The sequence below is a fragment of the Dromaius novaehollandiae genome, chromosome 4 (assembly GCF_036370855.1).
Source record: "Dromaius novaehollandiae isolate bDroNov1 chromosome 4, bDroNov1.hap1, whole genome shotgun sequence".
Lineage (NCBI taxonomy): Eukaryota > Metazoa > Chordata > Aves > Casuariiformes > Dromaiidae > Dromaius > Dromaius novaehollandiae.
In genome coordinates, this window is record NC_088101.1 from 17977374 (window position 1) to 18001917 (window position 24544).

The 24544-nt window shown below is 41.5% G+C and overlaps 1 protein-coding gene across 3 annotated transcripts in view; it reads right to left on the bottom strand.

Moving 5' to 3' along the window:
* TSPAN5 (tetraspanin 5) overlaps positions 1-24544 on the bottom strand; it is an 88864-nt gene that overhangs the window by 22026 nt on the left and 42294 nt on the right. For 2 of the 3 annotated variants that reach the window (XM_064510509.1, XM_026109156.2), the window contains exon 2: positions 1626-1676. In XM_064510509.1, the coding sequence (XP_064366579.1) occupies positions 1626-1676 (51 nt within the window). Of the gene's footprint in view, positions 1-1625; positions 1677-20244; positions 20360-24544 lie in introns of all 3 variants that reach the window. The other variant, XM_026109163.2, reaches the window with a different exon arrangement.

Genomic DNA, 24544 nt, shown 5'->3' on the forward strand with positions numbered 1-24544 from the left:
AAACCTACTACACACAGAGCTTGAGTGAATGCATATTAATCTGTCGTAGGTGGTTTTGCCTGCTTGTCTTAAAAACAATGTTACATCTACTCCCACTTGCAGGATCCGATTAAAAATGGTTTAAGATGACATGATAACAAATGCCCAGATCTGAAGTAAAAACATGAGCTTTGGCTTCTGGCTACTAACCATTATGAACTGAATACGTTTCTCATAGGAAAGACTGGCTCCCCTTTCACATAGAGGAAATATATTAAATCCTAACAAACCATCATTCTGCCAGAACACCCATTGGCTATAGGACTGGTATATTTTAAACTTCAAACTAGACTATAGCCATCTTCCCTTTATCGACTCATTCACTCTAAAGAATTATTTGTGCTGCCTATTGAAACAATACAAAATTGTTAAAACCCTCTCTGGGAAGCCACACTGAGATGGAGTAAGTAATTATTTGGGGCTTAGGTAAAAGCTCTGCAAGTACACTCAGAAAATTAGACATGTTTTAGGTTTTTGTGATACCCAAAAAACCCACAGCACCTCCTTCCAAGCCTATTCAAGCCAATACGAGTATCATGTGGTCTGTGTACATACAGAAAAAATACATACATCTGTATGTGTGTATATATGCACAATCAATTAATATCCTTGTACTAGCACTGAGGATTACTATTTGTAATTATCCACATACAACAGTGACAGAACAGTTAGAGTGTTCTGAGCTAACAACTTACTCCTAAAACAGGAAAATTTGCCCTCAATTCAAGTGGCAACACTCCAACGCTTCCAGTGTTTTACTTTGTTCTGCTGCAAGCACCAGTTACTACGCCTGAAGCGAACATAACAGCATTTTGGAACTTGCAGAGTGTTTTCCATCAAAATGGAAAGAAACCCTTACCATTTTTCTTTTTAATAAACAACACAAAAGGAAACCCTGGCTTTCATTTTAGCTGTTGCCTTTTAGTGAGCCAAGCTTTTCATCCAGTAGCCCAACACACACTGACTTGTTTTGTATATTCCAGCTTGGTATTTTATCTTCTTCCCAACTTCTGCAGCAAGCAAACTAAAAATTAGGCTCTGGTTCACCCGGGGGGTTTTCTGCCTTCCTTTTCTTGTAATTTCTAGGTTGATTTCACAATCTCCTAACAGAGAACATTCTGGTGGACAATTTTATTTGCATAAGAAAAAGTTATTTTGTCAGCCTCAGATCTGGGGGATTTTGCGGGGGGGGGGGGGGGGGGGGGGAGATGGTATTTTAGGAGAAACAGCAATTAGCAGGCTATGTTCAGACAACCCAGCTAGGGCGGCTCGCTCCGGGGAAGCGGCCTCTGGGAGGTGGAGGCTCCCTCCCGATTCCCGGGACACGTGCGGTGGAGCCGCACCGCCAGCCCTGCCTTGGGGCAAGCAGTCTAGTGCCTGGGCTGCAGTCTGAGCGCGCACCGACGGAAATGGCTGCTTTACGTGCAAGTGTCAGCCAGGACTTCTTGCCAAAGCATTCTTGGGCAAGGCGCCAAGGATCTTCCTCGAGGTGGGCCAAGCCAAGGCTTTACTCGACAGTGAAGCCCGACTTTGTTTCGGTAGAAACTGCCTGTGCAGAGGGAGATTTTAGTGCTATATTCACTTACCTTTTCATTCCATGCCCACAATCCAATCCCAAGAAATGCTATGCCAAGGAACTGTAATAGAGAGAAAAAGAAATGAGTATGAACTATGAATTTATGGATGCAAGTGCTTTTTTTTTTCTTCCCTTCTTCCAGTTTTGGGGGGGCTTGCTGCGAGTTTGGCAATATGCACATAGCTGTTCATTTCATAATTCAATTACTAGAATTGGGGTCTTTTACAAACTTGCACAGCTCAGACTGGGATGTTCCACATACAAATACATCAATGTTGCCACCGTTCCAGCAATGATGCTGTGCGGGTGATGGATAACGTAACAGCAACACGCTGTTTTGCCGTTGTATTATCCACCACTCGCACACAACCGTCCTTGCGCCTCTCTCCTGGGCCACTCATTAAGAAAAACTGATTAAAAGAAAGTACTAAATACACATTTACTATCAGTTTGGGTAGTGTTGTCCACATGAATCAAGAAAGCTGTTTAAACATAACGTAACCCAGGAGTTCTGCAGAAAATCCTGTTTTAAAAGAATCAGTAAGAAATTTAAAAAAAAACACTAAAGCCAACATTTTATAGCTTTTTGTTCCTGAACATTTCTGTACTTCAGGAAGGATGTTACAGTCTCCAGTGCTTGCTTTCTCTGAGGTGACTGAGATGAGCATCAAACTGAAAAGACAGTGTCTCCCTGCCATGACAGAAATGGGAACGGTCCCTAGATTTTTGTTACACCCGTTTTCCTCTATTCCACTCAAAAACTGAGGTGCGTTATTCCCCCCCGGTTAGCACACGCAAGCCCATGCTAAGGGCCTGCGAAACAAGAGCAGCAGGCTGACCAAGCACCTCCTCTCCCAACGCTGCAGCACCAGGCCTGCCCAATGTTTAAAAAACCCACATACATTTTTCAGCATCTCTGTCCTACTTCAATAAAGCTTGCTTTTCTGGAATATTGTGAAAGGCTCCTCTTGAAAAAAACCTAAGCTCGGCATTTAAGGATAGCAGACACCACGGCAGCTTCCAGAGAGCTCCGTAAAGCAGACAGGGAAAAGTACAACTCTAAAGGTCCAGCTGTCCATCTTCCATGCCTGTTTTTTTAATTCCTAAGTGCTGGCTAAAAAGCCAACACACACACTCTAATTTGAGGGCATGTAATGGCATGTTGCTCAAACATCACATTCTGGTTTGCCTTGTGGTTTCTCCACAACGCAGCACACATTCGTTTTGGCACATAGCACATTTTCTTTTAAGATCTGTGTAAACAGTTAAGTATCCTAATGATTTTCTTTTGCAAAAGAGGCCAGAAGTGTTTTTCTATGGTGAGGTGGGAGGAGGAAGGAATGACAACTTAAAAAGCTTTCCCAGAAATGATTTCAGCAGCTTCAAAGCAGGATTCCTACTTCCTTTTACACATGTAGAGTGGCAATTTTAGCTTTACACCACAAGTAGTTTTATAAGCCATAGCTCAGTAATAAAAAGGAATATACAGTTCTTCACTAGGTTAAAAAAAATTGTATTATCAAATACTTCGGACGCAAACTTCATAGACTTACAATCATCAGCCAGTGCCCTCTGCTGATACCCGTATGTTGACAGGTTTTTGCTTTTCTAAAACATCTTCAGCTAAGGAAGCAGTATTGTTGGCCTTACAGACACTTGATGCTAATGAAAAAAATCAACAGGAATTGTGCATGCAGAAATCCAGGCTAAAATGGCTATACATAGTTATTTTAAAGACACATGCTTGCATTGCATTTTACAAAAATCCCACACACAAAGGAAAAGGCAGTATCATAACATGCACTTCCAGAGGGGGCACAGACAGACCCGAAGTCAGCTGGCTGTATACAATAAATACAAGCATCTTAAAAAAACACCCACAATATCCACCCCCATCACCGCCCCTCACACACACCCCAAACAAAAATGCAACTTAGAGTCTCTTGTAATACATACATCCTCTGGAAAAACAGATAGGTGGTTTTTTTCCTCCCAAGAATGCCTCCGATTAAAATAGCTAAGTTACCAACAGTGCATTTTTAGACATACTTTTTCCATTTTAACCTGAGGGAAAATGCTTTAAACATTAAGTCTTGTCTGGTTTAAAGACTGGTCCAAGTGCTCTTGAGCCCAGTAAAAATCACCAAAATAGGTCTATCACCATGAGGCAAAAAACACAGTGGCAAGACACCTACACCACAAATAATTATTACTGCTTTCTCAATATCCACTCAGAGGCCGACTCAGACAACTGAGCCAGGAGCCAAAGCTCAGACAACGCCCAGCCCTAACACACGCCTGTTGAAATGCCTCAGCACAAAGCCCAGGCCCTTCGTGGAAAGTCAGGCTGCTAGAGAGCCCTGAAGGAGCAAAGAAGTCGTCCTCCAGGAGGAAGCAGACAAGCGGCGTCTCCAACACAGGTGCCCAAAACACACCACCTCAACCCCCATGCTAGCTGCTTCCACAAAATCGATTCTGTGACCTGTAGAAGAGAGAACCATCAATGCCTAACGCAGGAGCGCCCAAAAAGGGCCAAACACGTCCCCAGCAACAAAACATTAGTCTTCAGAACACCGGCACTGGACATCGCTTCCTCCCCAGTATCACCAACACCCTGCTCTCCGCCACACCTCTTTGAAAACGAGATGTATACAGGACACACTTTTAGCAAGGTACTACTCAAAAACTTACTGAAAGCTCAAGTGACAGCATAGAGAGTGAAAGCAGAGAACACCCCCACCTCCATCTCCCACCGTCTCCTTCCCTGCACCTGCGCCCTGTTGCAGCCCAGTACCCCAAAGCTCCTCCTGTCCCTCATACCCCTGCCACTTCCTTGCATGAGGGTGCTTTCCCAGCAGAGCAAAGCACAGCACATACTGCCCAGCCAGCTCATCCAGCAGCTTAGCTGTGCTAACTGGGAAGGAAAACGTCCTTTTTGATTTGAAGAGTCATGACTGCAAATTTAAACCATATCACAAGCCCGCGTTCTTCAAAGGGAATCATCACAAGCTGGGCTGTATTATATATGAGATTCAAGCCTAGATGGAAAACCAGAACTGCTACTCAAGAAAGTCTGCTATTCCGGCAGCCTTAACTGTCCATAAATTATGAGAGATGGATTTGAAAATACAGTCTCCTGTGATACGCCAAGTAAGCCAAAAAAGGTCATCATAACTGTGTCAAGACTGCTCTTTTTCTATGGTTTTATAGCTTGCCAGAGAAGTGTGTGTAATTCTTCTGACTGGAACGACTATCTGAAACTTGAGATAAAGTTGTACGAGTTTCCAAGTCACCTTCAGATAAACGCAGTAAAGCCTTTTGCAGTAACAGGCTTTCTTCCTTTCTTAGGCAACCAAAGGCAGCAAGAAAAAAAGAACAGGAATGGGGGGGGGGGGGGGAAGCTAGATAATTATAAAAATCCATAAGCTGCATTTGAAAGTGGCAATTTTTTTTTTATTTAGAGAGAGGTATAAGACATGTTTTGTGAATAGCTTAATGTAGTTTTCAACAGAATGAGCAGGGAAAACTAGAACAAAAGTTTGAGCATGTGTACATATGTAACTTATAGCTATATACACCAGCTGCAAATCTGGCCCAAATCCATTAGCTTTATTAAATTTAATCCAGTTGAGTGTCCTGATCCTTCACCAGAAGTTGAGGCTTTGTAATGGTAAGATATTACCTCATTAGGTGTGCAAGGTGAGTTACAGTCGACCATAAGGGTATCGAGCCAGACTGAGCCCATCTCAACTTACGGATTGAGAAGTGAGATGGTAGTACACTAAACTGAAGCACCTAAACCACTGGGATTGTCAAGCTTCTAGAAAGCCTATCAAGAAAAAAAAAAAAAAAAAACAGAGCAGCATGTAATTCTTTCAGTCCTCTGAGAGGCTGAGAAAATCAGTTCTGTCTTCTCCATGCCTCAAAATGGAAAACTATCTAGTTGCCTTTCAAGCCTGAAACAGAACAAATGAATGAAACAGAATGAAGGGAATGAATTTCTGAATGAAACAGGAACAAGGAACAAGACCTATTTAGAAGAAAAGGATCAGGGTGGACTCATGAACTCTTTGCCACAGGACGCTGTGGCAATCAAAAGTTAACGGTATTCAGAAAAAGGATTAGATTAATGGAGGATCCATAGCTATTGAACAGTGATTTTGATACAACTTCTGGCTCAGGAAGCTTTTAAACCACTGATGACTGGGAGAAAATAACCAGGAGGAGATCACTCTGAATGCTTTGTTGGTTTAACTCCTCTTTCCCGAGATAACCTCTACGGGCATTAGTTGAGACAAAATACAGAGGTAGGTAGACCACCGACCTAACTCCCTACAGTCATCCTTGGCCCACACTTGGGCAAGCACAGCCTCCTGTGAGGATGAAGCACATAGGAATGCTGTAAGTAAATAATCCCCAGTGACAGAAGAGAGATGCTCACTAGGAAACATACGCTTCTCACCAGGATTAACTCTGGAATTTGCTGGCAATTATGAAAAAAACTTTCAGGGAGGCTAAAAAAGTAGAAAGCACTTTGCAGAAATCTCACTGCAGTTCTGCTACTAGAACCAAAAGTAAAACAGCATGCATACCCTGCAATTTTGCAATCCCGTGGCTATCTCCGAGAAAGTCCTGTTCTGCTTCCTTTTAACCAGAAAGAAAAACCCTTCACAGCCTAAGCACATGGGGAGAGGAGGAGATGCATACACATCTTCTCAATTAAGTCTCAGTAATTTCATTTAAACCCATTAAATTATTCCAATGAGTAATAGAAAGGTGGAAGTTTGCCTTATTTTCCACAAAACACTTCGGAGGAAGACAGGCTCAGTTCTCCACAGACATCTAGTAAGACAATTTAGCCTGACTATAGTTGGTCACTTGACTTTTTTTTTAAACAAGGTGCAGAAGAATATTTCAACATTCCTCCAGAGTATCCAGCAGCACAAAAAACTTGCATAGTAGTACTTCAACCATAAGCTTTCTGCCCATAAACAAACACGTATGTATGCAAATTCTTCTTCTGTAGAGGTCATACGTTTTTAAGAATAAAATGTGCAGTAATACTTGTATTGGTTCCTGCCTTGTAAGGGTTACACACACTTTTCAGCAGTAGATTGATCAAGAGGTGTTTCAAGCTGCACACCTCCTATCCCCAGTCTTGCTTGCAACAAGGAAAAGGATTCTTTGTTGCTGGGGATACATGGTTATACAGAATAGTATTTCATTTGAAGGGTAAATAGTAATGCAAATATTAGATACAATTTGAGAGAGACAGATAAGTTTAACTGTAGAGTTACCAGATGTTACTTCACACACTGTATTTTTCAGTTCAGCTGAAATTAAGTAACTTGACACCAGTTTTCAACGAAAAGTACGACAGCTGCAGCCAAGCAGCAAGAGGCTGGTTAACCTACTAGGCACATACACCAGGGTATGTCCATGTGGGACTACATTATTAAAGGGTTATGTGAGAAGGAACCATAGTGCAGCTGCTTAACTTTCACCTTCACTGCAGCAGTATGAACGCACCGTACCAGAAACGTGCCAAAGTTGTGAAAGGTCAGGAAAATAGCCATGGATACACAGTGTGCAAATTCCCCATCTGCCTTTGCTTTGGGCTGCTGCAGGAACTCTGTCCGGTCTTTAGCAAAGAGACCATCAGGATTACTACAGTAAGTTTAGCATTTCTTCCTTGGCAATATCCCATATGTTATTCACAGAACAAGATTTCCTTCTGCATAACTCAAACCAGCACAGAGGGAGCGAGCAAAGTATGGTATTTCACTGATAAACACCACAGTGATCAGGACAATATGAACAGCAATATTTCACGTCCTGACGTACAGTCAGGAAAACACAGGACTTCTGAGCTTTGTACATATATAAAGCAGCACTGACAAGCTCCTCATTGACTAAAACCCCAGCAATTTCTCCTCCTAAGCAGTTCCTCTGCAGCCATCTGTGCTCAGATTCACCTATAGATACGTAAAAGGCTGAGTACTAACTGCTTTCTTTAAAGTATTTTATACCAAACCAGACTTCTTGCTGTTTGACCCAGGGCGACAAGGAGGTTAACGCTTGTGTCAGAGCATTGAGTTTCTTTAAATAGCCCTGGCAGAGAAAGGATACCAAAAATGAAAATTAAACAGTCACATGCAGCTGCTTTCTTCCCTTGATGCCACCGCAGCATACCTTGCTCTAAAGCAGGCCACTTAATGTTCTTTCCAACACAAGTGAGCAGGGCACCCTCGGACAGGCCAGCTCAGCTGCCTCCTTTCTAAAGGCTAAAAGACCTCAAATCTATTCTCCTTTTATGTGTAATTTTTAAAAATATTAAAATGTGCTCTGCAGATAACTGTCTCCCTAATACCTGTTCCCTCCCAAAGAAAATGTACACATGCAGGAGAAAAAAATCCCAGTTTTCACACATTTTTTGCTCAGCTGAATCAGACCTAACTGATTTTACAGTCATCCACAGTGGAAAAACAGATCTGAGAACGCAATGAGAAAATCTGTCAGTTCCAACTTGCAGGGCTCTTAGCTTGATGCATTCAAATGAAAAAATAAGCATGTACAACCCCAATTTTCAATGTAAATGCTGTTATTGTACCTTTCCGTTTCACTAGCATGTATTTTTCTGTTCTGTTTTACAAGCTAGAGAATATACCTTTTTTCAAATGTACAGTCAGTTGCCATTATTTTTCTTATTGCCTTCTCCATTCTTTTTAATTACAAAAAGCAAGACATCTGCTTTCTGTTACAGTTGCTCTATGTATTTGTTTTATTGCTTTCTGGTGGTGCAATTGTAAGGACTGCCAACCAGTTTGGAGCAAGAGTCCCTAAAGGCTGAAGTCCCCCTCCTCTTGTCCACAGAATTTGATATATTGGAAAACAGGAAAAGGAGGATGAATTAGACCCAATTTCCCTGCTCTAACTTTTGAGTAACAACTCCTCTCAAACCTAAAGTTTAACTCTTTCCAAGTTCGCAATATTATACTCTCCAAACTCAGGTCCTACTACAGAAAATATTTTAAACGGATTTTTAGCAGGTTTATTTTTTTAAAGTACAGTACTTATACATAGCACTTGTTCCCTGTTAGCCTTCGTTTCACTGCCCTCTTGGTCTCCTCCTGAGTCCTCGACTCCATGCAGGCAGACCGAGAAACGCTGCTCCATGGGCCTTTTCCCGGCTTCCCTCCTGAGCTAGCCTAAGCGCTCAGCCTCCCTCCGCTTTTCCTCTCCCGTCTCGTTCTCCCATCAGTACCACCTCCATCTCTGGCTCAGTCCCCTCCGCTGCAGCTTCTCTGTCTGCAGTCAGCTTCTATTTTTAAAACACTCAAAAATTATGTAAGCGGTGTTCGAGCAGCATACAAACACAGCTCCGTTGACTATAGGCTTAAAACACAACCACGTGCAGCAGCAAAGTAGAAAATAAGAAAGACTGAAAACAACTCTGCACCCCATACCACTATGCCAATCATTTGTGTTTGCCCTGGCCAAACAGCTAAGACAGTAAGTCAGAACTGTAACTTCCCATTCCCACCTGCGAGGAAGAAAAAGCAGGAAGGCAAAGGAAGGATGCTCTGCTTCAAGCTGGCAGGAGACTAAAGCGTCTGGAAGCAGTGCTGCGGATGGGTAACTTTCCAGGCCTGCCTTGTTGCCTAGGGCTAGCAGGTTGCTGGCCCAGGGGACAGGACAGCAGGACCTCCTCGGGCTGCTCTTCCTGCTGCTGTCCGGCCGACTTAACTCCAGCCTGCCATGCCTGGGCTGGCGGCCGCTCGGGTACAACCCACCAGAACTCTTACTGATGCTCCTTTTGCTGGAGGTTCAAATGTTTAAAACAAGAACAAAAAACAAACAAAAAAGCCCCGAATCTGTGATCAGCAGACCATACACAAAATCCTCGATATGAAACTCATGTACAAACACGCATTCATCTCAACCTCAGGCAGAGAAGTATTAACATCTAATTCAGGTATTTGATATGGCAAATAAGGGATTGAGGTAGGGTTTTTTCCCCTTAGCAACAAGTAGGCAATTACATTGCCTATACAGCTGATTTAGATAGCAGAGGACACAAAGAGCACAGAGCTAGGAAACACAAACAGGTAGGCACTTTTCAGTACTGCGGGATACTCTGAACACTCAGCGATTCCTTTGGGAACCTGGCCTCAGGCCCCACTGTGCTAGCGGCCCAAGGAGGGGGAGTCCCAAATCCTCTATTCCCAGCCACCCCGTTGCCACATCCCCAGCTGTTGCAACAGGCAGTGCTCAAAGCCCCAACTACTAACAGGAAGCAAACGCACATTGAGGAGGAGGGAGACGAGAAGTGCCTGAAGCAATCTGGATGGCAAGGCACGCTAAGTGAACAACTCCAGCTTTACAAGTAAACTTGGGTCAAACAGTTTAATCTTGCTCTCCTTGTATTGAAAAAACAGCTAGCACAGAAAACAGCAACAGTGAACAACTAACCAACCTGCAAGCTCTTGCAGAACCTCTTCCAGCAAAGGCTGCAACAGCTTCTTACCTGAACCTAATGCTCCTTCCTAGTTCATGTTCAGGGGTCTTACTGAGGAAGATGCTCAAAGCCCTTTACAAAGAAGCTGGTGTTACACACATGAAGAAATTAAGGTAAGAAGTGAGTCACTGCAATTTAATACTGTGCCAGAAGCCAAGCACAGGCACCCAAAATCCTATGCCTATTGTGTAGCCTATCCATTGATCACATCTCTCCCCAGGTCAAATCCAACTCAGAATAGTAAATTCTAATGCCAAATACCCATATATATCGCACAGGGGAATTATGAGAAACTTCTGATACTGGCTGCGCTGCATGTTGGGGGCAGGGGGGAGGGCAAAGAGAAGGGGGTGCTAGAGGTGTTGTGGTAGATTTAATAAGATTTGTTTGACCACCTAGCAGCTGTTTACTATACAAAGATGAGGCCAAAGGCATACAGAGACCATGGCTAGTTTGTCAACCCAAACAAAAGCATAACTGCAGAAGTCATACCAGTTGTGTGTGTGAGCATGTTTGTACATCCCTCTGTTTAAGAGAAATGGGGGGGGGAAATGATTTGACAGCTATCATAAAATTACTTTGATATCCAGATGTGCAAAGTCCCATTCTGTTTTACCCCAGCCAAATTACAAGAGACATGTTCAAATCCTGGATGAATTTCTCCACTGTTCTGCACCATGTAGTCCTTGCAACAAAGAGAAACATCCTGTTGGTGGTGTTTCTAGCCTCTGTCAACCTCAGCTTTTCCTGTGTACTACGCTCACTGCACAGAAGTAAAAAGTTCAGATTTAATACAGCTTGGTGGACCATTTACTGCAGCTTTCACAGGCCCCAGATGGTCCGTGGACCAGAGCTTTGAAAAACTCGATTCTAGACAATAAGGCAATTGAACCCTGCATCTTCTCTTGCGGTGCATCACTTCTCACCAAACCTACAAGCTACTTCATGTGCCCCCAGTGCACACCATACAAGTTTTTGCAACAAAATAAGCCAAATTTTTACTTTGTGACAGCATTAAAGCAATGCTTTGTTAGCTCTTTTTATACTACAAGGTGTCTTTCTAATTGCCAGTTAAAGCAAAATTTACAGAAGCAGCCACCAATTTGTCATTTCTGCAATAGCATTACTTGGCAGGGGAGAAAGCAAACAAAATTATCATTTCTTTTCAAATAGAAGCAATGTGGTACAAAAAGGAGACAATAAATGGCCACAACACTCTTCACCTGACAGTTTATTCCCAGGCAAGAGTTCTGCAGTTTGGCAGTGAATAAAAGCAGCTATAAAACAGCTGCTTGCCTAAATGAAACAGACTGCTGACCCTTTGTCTCCTTTCTAGACAGCATCAGAAGCACCTCCGTTATCTGTCACTCTGAGCAGAGGATGCAGGGCTTCACTAAACATGGAGACAGAAACACTCCTTGCTTCCACAAAGGTGCCCCTTAATGGAATACAGCAGACTGGGGAGGTTTCACTGCTGACACCCTTGCTGGACTTGCAAGGCTATCACTACATTTAATTTGAGGAGAGTAAACTTGCTTTAAAAATAAATGCACCAAAGGAACAGAACTATGTAATATTGTACAATTTCTAGTCCACTCTGACAGAGCCTAATTTTCCTTATATAATTTCAGCTTGACCAACGGTATGAACAATATCACCTAGGTCACATAAAAGCTTCGTATGCTAAATGCAAACTTTGTTCCTAATTTATTCTCCCTCTGAACTACATATTTCAGTAAACTAATTCCTGATGATGGCATTCACTGTACCTTTGCCTACTGTTACATTTTTCCAGTTTGCACGAGCGCTAATAGCTAATCCCTCCTGCTGACACATACCACTAAAACAAGCTTTAGAAAAATCTCTATGAGGGATGTGGAAACTTAGGGGTAGCACATACAGATGGCTCACTAAGAGAAAATCTATGAAAAGGAACTGTCGCTGCCTTGCTAAGAGCCTTCTGCTGCATAGCTGTGCTCTTGCAGTCAGCCAGCGACCAAGGTGGCGTCCTGGTATTGCAAAGACAACTTGCAAGGGAGCGTGCACGTGCCAACCAGACAGCAATCTCATTTTCTCCCTTATCTGTAAAGGCAAAGCTGCTGCTGGTAACAGTATTTGCAGATAGTCATTAGCAAGGAGGACAGTACCACAAGATTATTCTCTAAGGCAGGCTTGGAAACACTGAAATGATCTTAAAAATAAAGTCATTGTATCATGCTTTAGCTTCCAAACAGGATCCCACAGAGAAAAAAATGCAGAGAGAACTGAACTGGATTTTACTCCCTGCATTCACCCACCATTCCAGCTCAGGGCCAGAGTGCAGCTCCTCCTTCTGCAGGAGAAGTATTTTCTTACTTCCTGCTCAGCCTGAGGGCTTTCAAGGTGCAAGGTATATAAGCAGCATAAAGCAGCTAGTTAAGAGTAAAAATATGAATTCTGGGTAAGTTTTTGTGCCCAGCTGGACATTGTTATAAGAGAAGAGAAAAGAAACCACTTCGTTTTTAGTGCTGGCTGTCAGCACTGGAACAGTTTTAAACGATTTTAACTGTTTCTCAGGGAAGGGCCATCCTACACAACCTCAAAGCAGGAACCTCTGCAGTCCACAGACTCTCAACACAAGCCTCCTGGGTGAACACACCGCATTTGACTTGATCAGTTCAAAGATAACATGACTATGGAGAACTGTCTAAGAGTCCTGCAGGATCTTGTTGGAATGCTGCTGCTTTGGGCACGTTACGCAACAGCGACAGGTCCGGGCACAAAACCTGAGTAGCACAGACCTCTGTCAGACAGACTCTGCCTCCTGACCACCTTCGATGGTGGCCTGCTCACCACTAACATTAAAATAAAGGGTACAAAGAGATCAAGCAAAGCATGCTCTAACTACCCGTGATGGAAGGAAAGGCACACAACATTTTCTCCTCCACGCTGTTCAAAGGTTTAACCTCCTTAAGGAGTGACTACAGACTCCTGGTAACAGGTTACTGTAATGATGCATCTACTAGACAGCAAAGCTGGTGTGCCTCAGCTGCTAACCAGACACATCCAATTCCAGCTAAAAACACCAATGTAGAAAAGGTAACCTGGTAGAAATGGGGTAAAAGCTTGAGCTCAAGCATAAAGGAGAATGCATGCAGCAGCAAACTGCCGAAGCAAGTTCAACACCTCCGGGCTTGCACTGCAGTTTGAATCCAAGTTAGCATGCATTTCGCACAACAGGGCAGGCCTAGCACTACATGGAAAAAACAGCCTATTATTTGAAACACATTACTGAAGTTTTACGCAAGGCCAATGATGTCAGAGTTTTACTTTCCAGCCACTAACCAGGACAAACACACAGCAACAGGAGAGGAGACCTGAGGTAGCGACTTACTTTCCTAGAGAAGAATTTAGAGGGGAAACTGTTCTTAACTTCTCCAGCTTTCAGCCCTGCTTCTGTTTAAGAGCAAGCATATTTGGAAGCCACTTCTAAATGCTCAAGTAGTAAATGCAAACAAAACAAAAAGTTAACGAGCAAGGAAAAGCAATCTCAAACATTTTATCTGTTTCTCAATAATTTCATCTACTGACCTCTTTCTGAAAAAGAATGGAGCTATTTGTATGATGACTAACGCACTCAGAAAAATCCAGAAAGCTCTGCTTGCCTTCCTTCAGCACAAGCATTCTGCTTCCTTTTCAAAATGGATCAGACTGGAAAGCTTCCCTGCTAATCTGTGCTGTAGCTCATCAGCTACAAGGACGTAAGAAACTTTTCAGAGCATCATTATCTTCCTTTAATTGCATTTTCATATTTTTAGATATTTCTTCACTTGAACTAAAACTCCAGACAGGAAGAAACTTGAAATTTGGTCCTCCCCTGACACATGTACGCCACAATTAAGTCTGCGTTGGGCTACATAGAGAATGAGTGGGAGAGAAAGGGTCGTCTTCAGCTTTACACAGTAGTACCACCTGTCACCATGACTGGGGAGCTCCCCGCAAGAACCCTGCACCCATACTTCGTGTCCTTTCCCTCACGTAGTAAAGGAAGGTGACCACACACTGGAGCAGTAGGAGGGCTGAACATATGGGGGACACAGATGGAATGGAGTTTAACAATCCAAACACGATATCATATACTTCAGAAGGAAGAAAATATCTGCTATAAGTCAAAAACTTATTCATTGGAAACACAACAGAAAACAGCTTTGGATTTACATGCATCAGTCTGTGAAGCACCAAGCTGACTGGATATGGGAAAGTCAAAATACGATTTTTAGGACATTTAGTTTAGTAAAACATTCTCAGAAAGAATGTAATAGTTTTCTGTAAGTTTCCCACAATCCCATACATCTGTACAGATCCGCAATGGTCAACACCAGTAAGTGTCCAGTACAGCTGCAACCTGCTAAATGACTGCCCTCTTCTTCTACATGTCACATCAGCGCTGGCATTGGCAGGGTCCAACTGCACAAGTCAGAACATACATTACGACTCCCATACAAGACCCCACTGTGCTCCAACAATACTCAGCAGTGAATCTGGGTTCTCAAGATATTTGTATATGGACCCATAATGCTTTTTCAGCATTGCTGGGCCTGGTAGTAAAGACTGCAGGTTCATTGACTATACTTTGGCCTAAACAATGCAAAAGAGAAGAAACCCCAGTGAGTACGCGCTTAAACACAAATGTGTAGACAAGCCCATGCAAGGTCTTGTATCTCTGAGGCCTTTTTTTTTTTTTAAACTGGGCAACACATCTTTGCCAGGCCGTTGTGCAATTGTTAGGTGTGGGTCTTACTTGTTCCTCTAAATGTTACATCTTGGAATTGGCAGTTGTTCTCTCTTGATTTATTTAGGATTAGATTTTTCATTCAGATTATACCCAACCTGGATCTGATTCATCAGCACTGGTAGATCACCTGCCTTGTTCCATATGAACAGCAGGTGGAGAGTTTTCTAGGATGGGGCCCATAGTTGCTTTGCCACAAAAGCAAAGTCACTCTTGGAGCCACTCAGTAATTTCAACCTTCACTTGAACAGCTGTTGCGTTCCCAACACACACACACAAGCACAATACGCTGTGTTTCCAGCTTCAGGTGGGGTTTCTCAGCATGTGCCATTTACATGCATCCCATAAAATCACAAATTAATTCCATGGCATTTGGTACAGTGCTGCTCCCTATTCATACAGAAAGCATGAAAGGAGCCCAGTGTAACGTAACATTGCATTCTTGGCAGTGACAGGCTGCACTCGCATGACCTCGGCTCGCTTTCTGCCACTGCCAGAGGGCAGAGAACAACTGCAGGGTGGTGTGGCAGTTCCTCTATCTTGAGGCCCAAAATCAGGCAATTATACTGTACAGCAGTCACCCTCAGGGCATTAAAAAGAGAGAAGGGGGAACAGCATGTGTGAGGAATGAGAGACATCACCAGTAGCTTTCAGGTTTTGCTTCAGTTAAGACAGCAACTGGAACTACTATCTCTCATCCCAGTCAGAGCAGAAGAAAAGAGTACAAGTGACATGTACCAAACTAAGGAAAGGGGTTGCCTCACTGGCCTGCCCCACAGTCAATATATATGATGTTTATATAAGGATGCAGGACAACAGATCTAATCACATCGCTTCCACGCTGTCAGTTTAGTCTATCACTGACTCGTTCAGCGCTCCTACTCTTGACTCTCCTACACAACTGCTGACAAGTTGCATATCTCCAAGGAAGCGCTGCAGAACTTACAAGCCCCATCTCATAAAATTAGCCCCTGCACTCCCAGCCACCTAACACGCAAACAAAGAGCTTATGATCAGACACGAGGCCGTGTGGAGGCTGGAGCTGCGAAAGCAGCAGCAGCAAGAGAAAACCCACACTCTACAATATTTCCAGTGACTAAGAGAGACATTGGTTTTGGCTGCTGGTTAAGCCAACTGTCTGCTCCCATGAGATGCTGCATCAATTATCAGTCTAGAGGTGTACAGTAAAATAGAACTAAAGGAAACGTTTGAAGAAAAAGTATATTAATAATGTTGGTGAATATGAGGGAGAAATTTGGAATCATAGAAGTTCTCTACATAGAACATGTACAATCAGGATATATAAATACACTGAACTCTGGCACAGTTCTCTAAAGTCTCCCTTTTGACTTCAAGCAGCAGCCAAGAGCTACTGAAAGCTTCTGAAAATCCTCCCAATAATTACTAACTTGCATAGTACCTGACTTAAAAGAACCATTTTATTAACACAAATATAGTTAAGCTGAGAAGCAGCAAGAAAAACATGATGGCAAACAAGAAGGTTTTTCTTTATTCAGAAACCATCACGAAATCACTAAGATAAAAATAGTAGCATTGCATTTGAAGTCACATTGCTGCATCTCTTCTTTAAAAATATTTAAGTCAAATTTTGTCAGAACACTTACCAGCCTTACCGAATCTTCTGCTTTGTCACAATAATCTGTAAGCAATCCGTTTTGCAAATGAAATGGTTTCACCTCCATCTCAATATAGCTATCTGTATTTTTGCATTCTCTCACAGAATGCAACTGTTAAGAAAAACTTACTGACCTGATATCTCCCTGCAAAATTAACATATCTTACAGATCACACTTCTTTCGGTGGGCTGGGGGGGAGCCAGACTATATCATGTTTCCCTTCGTCTCATCAGTTCAAAGATTCCCTTAATTCTCAGCTTCCATTAAATATGAAGTAATAACTTGATCCAGTTCAAGTCAAAGAATATACTCAAATATGCTTATTAAGTAAAATCCATTTCTTCCTCAACACAGCTTCACTGATCAGTTTGAGACATACCTGAACTGAAACCCTGGTGCCCTTCCTTCTTCTGTCCTATGCATCAACAATAGCCATGGGAGCAAACCCAAAAGCCCCTAAGCTCCCAGGCAGCTTGTCCCACACACTGCAACAAACAGCATAAAGAAAAAGTGGGTTTTAGCTACTTCGCTGTATTGCTATGCAGCCTTTACATAAATTAGGGCTAAAACTCACTGAAAGTTTATGACAAAACAGCAGGACAGTTGCTCTGTAGGTCAATCTCAACTGACACAAGCGATACAATTAAGAGCTCAACTTAAGCTCTGGGATATACTTTCCACTTAATTCACTCTTCCAAATCCCGTCACCAAGGACTTTCTGGGTATCCAGCCATTCTACTATTCTGGAGATGCACAGGAAATACAATAATACAGATAAAATCATGCATGTTTACTTATGTATATATATGTACACATGCACACACACACTACAAAGACACACTTGTAATTTTGGACAAAAGTTTTAAGAGATATTAGCATTAGCGTTAAGAGATATTAGAGATATTTTCTTTTTCTTTTTCAAAGTGTATTTTCATAGGTCTGAGTCTCTTCTAATATCTACAGTGAAATTAAAAGGGTTTTTTTTTCTAAGCTCAATGAACTTGAAAATGATCCAGTTCAAGATGACTCCTTGGAATTACTCTCAACAACAGCTATTCTTAGCACATACTCACAACATGCAACATAAGCCGCACAATAAGCATCCGGATAAGTTCTCATTAGCAAGATGTCTCCTTTCACAGTAGAAATTAAGGTACCACCCTATCATAACCTGCAAAACGTAACCTGAAAATACCACTGAAAAAGATAACACTTGTTTTAGAAGTTGAGAGATGGCCTATGCACAGCAAGGGGTTTCTACACTGAGCCAGCTCACAAGCTTGGCCCCGTTCATCAACAAATGATGCACCTTTTTTCCACACCTAAGGTAGAATTCCCTTGCCAAAATGCAAGGCACCCATGGGCAACCTAGACGCTATGGGCTCCAGCTGCTGCTCCAAAAGAGCATAAATTTGCTACAAATCTTGCATGATAACTGCTAGTGCCACAGAGGTCTCTTGGGTGCCCTTGCTTTTCTGAGAGGGTGCATTTAGTATTCTGCATTAGCAATCAATGCCTTCTAGATTTCACATGCAGTGCCATCCATTTGATATTTTAGAAATAAAAAAATAAAAATGCCCCTCAATTGTGCTACGATTTTGGCTTTTTGATTTTTGCCCTGAATTTGCAGATTAGTAACTGGTTTTATTATTTACTTTTTAAAAAAGGCAAAGACAGACTATGTCAACTGCTGAACTAGTAACATATTTATGTTATAAAGCTTGACACAGTTTAACCACTAGTCTCTCATCTATTCCTCCCACACCATTAAGAAAGGGTACCAAGAAACAGTGCTTTTAACAGAATTACACAAGTTGTCACTACTTCACATTATAGCAAGATAGTTATTTGTAATGGCTTTGAATTAATAAGGCTACTGCCATTCATCTTCCATAGGGAGAAAATTCCTTATGGAAGTAATAGGTTGGTGCCATTATAGCAAGAAAAAAAACCCACCACACCTCACACACTCCCCCCCAAAAAAACCCCAAAAGCCCAATAGACAGATTATGACAATATGATCTTTCTATATATTTTAGGAGACCTGGAAAATCATTTTGAAAGCATAGTATTTGTCCAGAAAAGTTAAAGTTTAAATCCCAACTCCTATATATATTTCATTATATATCATTGCTTTATTCCGTGACTGAAACTGGTCCCTCTAACAAGCCCCCTTACCAAGCTAAAGCCAAGGTTCCCGTAAGACTGACATGCGAGGCAGAGGGGAACACTAGAAGACAAGGAGCACAGTGTCTAATCGATTCATGTTTGGCTGAATGAAGAACAGAACTCAAAATAAACCTATTTCATATTCCCTTGTTCCATTTAGTATTTAAAACACTTCACTCAGCATTCAAAACTATTACGTATTGGTATTAATTTGTAATCCTTTTCATTACTAAAACTTCAGCTGTCTACTAAAATTCAGCTAACTGGAGATTAGGCCAATAAATCGCAAACATATTTCCCTCCCAAATAAGATTAGCACAGGCAACTCAATGTTATAGTTGTAATAATATAAGAAATAAACCTCAGCCTAGGATTATTTTCTTTTCTGTAAGCCCTAAGTAGAAAATTTATTCAACACAAACCAGCATAGTGAGTTCTGTTGTTCTCCTTTCCTTTTTATGGTCAGGTACAGACTTCCAGGATCAAGGCTGGAGTTTTTTCTGCTCCCAAGCTGTTGTTTTAAAACACTTGTTCTAGTTTTCACTGTGGCGTGAAAGGCAGAAGACAGCAACGGTGGTAACTCTGCACATTTGTATCTGTATCCCGCACTCCGGCTCCCACACCCCAACCCAGTGGGGTCTACTCACGCAGAGATATATGGCTATACACGTGCAGCTCAAAACACAACTTCTGGACAGAGCCTACGCTGTGTGTAAGAAAAGTTAAGGGTTCAGTACTGTTAAATGACTAAGTGCTTAGAACTGCACTCACACTGTTTAAATCCATACTATGTCAAATTAACTTAAAATAACTTTGGAAGATGAAAGCACAAAAAGAGAATTGCAACATATGGAAACTGTTGCATGTTTAGCAAAATTGAATTTTGGCAGCAGTGCAACTCTGCAGTTGCTGATAAAAAGCTTAGAGACTGAACAACAAGGTACTGTTTTCTTCACCTTTCACTGACCTTAAAATAAAACAACTGCAAAAACATATATATGCCGCTTTTTTTTTTTTTTTTTTTAAGCAGTAATAATCTGAACCAGGAACTTTTATTAGTATTTCCTAGGGTCATGAACTTTCATTGACCTACTAGACTGGTTGCCATGTAGTGTCAATAATCTGGTGATTAAAGGTCTCTATATTAAGTCCAACAGACACGACAGACCATGACAGCTCAATGATCCACTTATTATAATCTGGTGCAAGATACTTCTATAAATTAACATTTCCTCACTTCAAGTTAGTCTTCAAATTTATGAAGGGATTTGGAAACAAGACTGAAACAACTGAAGCTATAGAAGTGTAACTAAGAGACAAGCGACTGTTGTGGTGATCCTCTCATCTCAAGAAGCAGCACGACCGTCCGTATATAAATTGTGAAATCAAACATCAAGGGTGCCTGCAAAGTAGTAGCCGGCAGAAGGGGTCACGAGACAGCGGTTGCAACGCTCCAGGTCTCCACAGTTTCACCACTGACCTGCGACAAGACCCCGAACAGGTCACGTCCCCTCCCCGCCTCAGTGTTTCCTACCATCTTTTGTCTTGTCTAAATAGACTGCATTCTTCACGACACGGCTGGTCTCAAATCTGATGCTCCAGCACAACACCGTCTCTCATGCAGGGGTGAAAGAGCAGCTTCCCAGGCTCTGGAAGGGTGAAACATTACTGGAACATCAGTTTCTTAATGTTAAATTAAACAAGACTGTATTTGGGCTTTTATAACAAGGTATTGCTGGATTGCTACCGCTAACATTTTTAATACTGAACATAAAAAAATAGCTTCCAAACAGTATTTCCAAAGGTTTCGTTTCAGCAATACTGCTAATACTCATTTGGTTTTAGCTACATAGTATTATGAGCAGAGAAATAAATTCCATTGTTTGATCGATTTTCAGAAGACTAAAAGATGATATTGAGGAGGGAGAAAGATGAATGTAGTTGTAATGGAGTGGCACTGTTGTCATACAATAAAGATTTAGAAAAAACTCAGAGGAGATAAGAGATGCACTGGCCCATCTTGTGTGCCACTAGAAAATAAACCTAACACTAGCCTCAAACCACCTGACAGACTTCCATCAGCATCAGGATGTTAAAGGCTGTTTTGATACCTTTTAGTCACAAGCAGACAGCTATACCTTAAAAGATGTAACTACCTTGCTGACAGGTCTTTCCCCTCCCACCCCTTAATACAAGCCTGAAAGACAAACAAAGACAAAGAACAGAAATGAAAGATAAAGCAAAGTAAAAGAACATGAAAAGCCAAGTAAGGGAGGGTCCCATGACTTGTGCTGTCTAGTTCTTTTTCCCCTTGCCTGTCCTGAAGACAGTGCATTGAGGATCTGCACTATGAAGCCCCATCATGTCATGGAGGGCCCCAAGAGAGCAGAAGCATTGAACATGGCTGCTGCAAGCTGCACGTCCCTGCCCCTGCCGGAGTACTCCAAAGTACTGACCAGACTGAGGACTAAGCCTGGTGGTATTTCGCATCAGAAATACATTTAAAAATAAGTAATCATTTAAAAACACACACACCAGGGAACTCCAAGCTGGTAGGAGCAGAGATCATAGATGAGACTCAGACAAGCCATTGAGAAGATACCAGCAACAACATAAAAATAGGAAAGAATTAAAAATTCTGTAGAGGCTCCTGTTAACGTTTCTCTCTGTGGCTACCCATTACCTTGTCTGTTCCAGATTTACTCATCTGTTTTGCATGTCCACCCAGTTCTCAGAAGGGAAATCCCACTATGAAGTGAGACTTGGAAGGAAACACCCATTCTGAGGCAGCAGCTTTCTTCCATTCCAGTTTACCATTGCACATTGCATTTACTGCACCAGAATATTTTGAAACAAAACAGAAACTTGATGTGCCTTTAGGCAGCAGCTAGCTTTAATCTGCTTCTCTAGAGACACCAGAAAAGCATTTAATGACCATCCCATGCCCTGCAACATGACATCCTGTGAATTTTCTGTTCAGTGACAGAATGTCCTGTCTTCAATGTCCTCTGACATTATCACTAACAACAGAGACTGCAAAACATATCTACCTAGAACATTTCATGTGAATTATCTGCGCTAAATGGCTATCACTAATTTCATGCCATTTTAGCAGAATATTTGTCATGCAGTCACAGTAATTACTGTATTATATAAAGTGTCCCTGGCCTATGGTCTGGCTTCCTTTACTTTGGGGGGGGGGGGGGAATAGAGTTCTTTTATTTGGTGGGGGTAATGAAAAAGGAGAAGGAGGGGTTTTTAAACAGAAGGATTTTTAAAAACTTCATTTTTCATTCCAGAACAGTGCCTTCTTTTACCTAAATAAATTTACCACTTCCTCTAACGAGAGGACAACAAATATTGGCAATTATAACATCAAAATCAGCAGGGTATTTAAAGCATATCGGATATTTGAAATCAGACTCAGTAGTCTTAAACACTTCAAAAGGCAGTATTTCCTTAAGTAATCTTACATTTTTCTTCAGGAGTCCTTTAAGGTTCTTTTTTTTTTTTTTTTTTTTTTGAAAAGTCATTAAAAAAGAAAAAAGGAGAGATGAAATGGCATTTTTAACTGCTGCTGTTCTTCAGCTTACAGAGTAGATCAGAATCAAAATACAGGCTCCTGATGACCAGCTCTACCATGTTTGTCCTTGCTCCCCTTGAAAAGGAAATAGAATAACCATTTCTTCAGATATCTAATCAAATTTCCAATATCAGTGATGGCTCTGGAACAAACTAAATGGTGAACAGCAGCTTCTTTTCCTTTCTAAGGAAAAGAAACATTACAGACAAAAAAATATCTGACAGCTGTCTCTATATTCCTTTTTTTTTTTAAACATAAAAACTGATATTTGTCAGAAAGACTATTCTTTTCATCCCATGCACCAAGACTATATCTCCATTATGCACTTTAGTTACACTTACAAGACACCCACTGCATTTTGATTAAAAAGAGTTTCCTCAAGGACATAGGCACTGCAGCTGTGCAATCTGCACTTGAAACTATTTTGATTAATGTTAACATACAAAGTAAAAATCCTAATTCTACAGCAATATCCACCCACAAGTTCTCCTGTGCTTGTGTTGGGCCCCATTATCTCCAGCAAGACTAATTATGAGTGTTTTGCAGGAATCTGAATTATGACACCCTTATAGTCAAGTTTGAGAGAAGTGGTCTTAGGGAAGCTACTACAAGGGCAGTGTGGAATGGGAAGAAGAAAAACAACAGAAAAAAAGAAAAAACCTTATTCCACAGGTAATTATCAGTCCTTCACTGCCAAAATGAAAGGATGTGACAAGCAAGTTTCCACAGAGGCCTGCAATATATCCAGTGCTATTCAATATTTTTGTTAACAACTAGGAAAAGGGAAAACAGCATGTTTATTAAGTTTTCATATGGCGTTTAGGATGAGACTTCAAGCTTAGCTTAACAGAGTACAGAGATCTTGACAGAATGAAGCAAGCCATTCAGTGGAGACAACGTGCAAGCAGCTATGCAAGCGCACACAATCAAGTAAAATAGTACCGCGCAGAAAATAGAGTACATGGCAATTCCTTAGAAAAGGATCTAATACGGGATTGCTCAAATAGCTGATGCTTGTTAAGACTTTCATTGCAAGTAAATTCTGCCCAGGTCCCACATATATAATGTTTCCATACATCTGTGGAAGATCCCCCTTTTCCCACTATTTTCTCACTGCAGGGCAGCCACAGCAAAGCACTGCTACGATTTCACCACGAGAACTGTGTGCCTCTCTGACAAACCTAGAGTCACACACTGCTTCCTTACTGAACGGATATCGGTAAAAATAATGGGTTTTTTAAATCACTTTAAGGATAAGAAAATGAAAAAAGAGTAACTGATCTAAAGGCCTGTGGTAAATCATAAGCTTAGCAACAGTAAAAAGCTGTTGCAAAAAAGGCAAGCTTTAGGCAGGAGTTTGTAAAGGAAACAATATAGCCTGCAAAATACAGACAGTAACCCTTATACTATATTCAGCCCTTGTAAGGCTTAGCTCAGTGTTGCATCTAGTTTTGGGTACTAAACCTCTAGAAAGGCATGGATCGTTTAGAGTATCTAAACAAGAAAAATGATTGCTGGCTTACAAAGCATGGCTGAAAAAAGAAAAAGTGGCTATTACAAAAAAGGTTTGCTTATGGGGACTAAGGCCAAAAAGGCCTCTGGCATTTCAGCCTTCCTTATGTTGCCCGTTACTAGGTTGCCTCCCCACTCAGCAACCGAGTCACATTTTCTCTGAACTTTTTCTCACTACTAGCATACTTGTAGAAGCCTTTTAGTTAACCTTCATGCCCTAGCTTGTTTTAGCTTCAATTACACTTCGGCTTTTTTGATAGCATCCCTAAGTGTGCACTCAATGCCTTTATACTCCCTTCTGTCTTGCCTGCCCTCGATTCTATTTCTTTTATGCTCTTTTACGCTTTTTACATTTTAGTTCACTAAAACTCTTTACTTAGCCAAACATACCATGCCCTGAACTTCTTAGCCCTCCCGCACAGTGAGATGATTTGTTTCTGACCTTTCAAGAAGCTTTCTTTAAAGATCTCATCAGTCCCAAAAAACATTAATTCTTTTGTTAATACTTTTAGATGTTAAAGAAATTGATAATGCTTCAAAGTCCTTTTCGCATCTTTCTGAACTTCAAGTAAGGAGTTCAGACAGGGTTACAAAATTCTGGAATGGCAAATACTGCGAAAAAAAGGGAAAATAAATTATAACGCAAGTTCGTATAGACCACCTTACAAATGATCATTGTAATTATTTTGCCATCTCTCATCCATCTCCTACACCTTCAATGAATAGACATTCTTTGCTT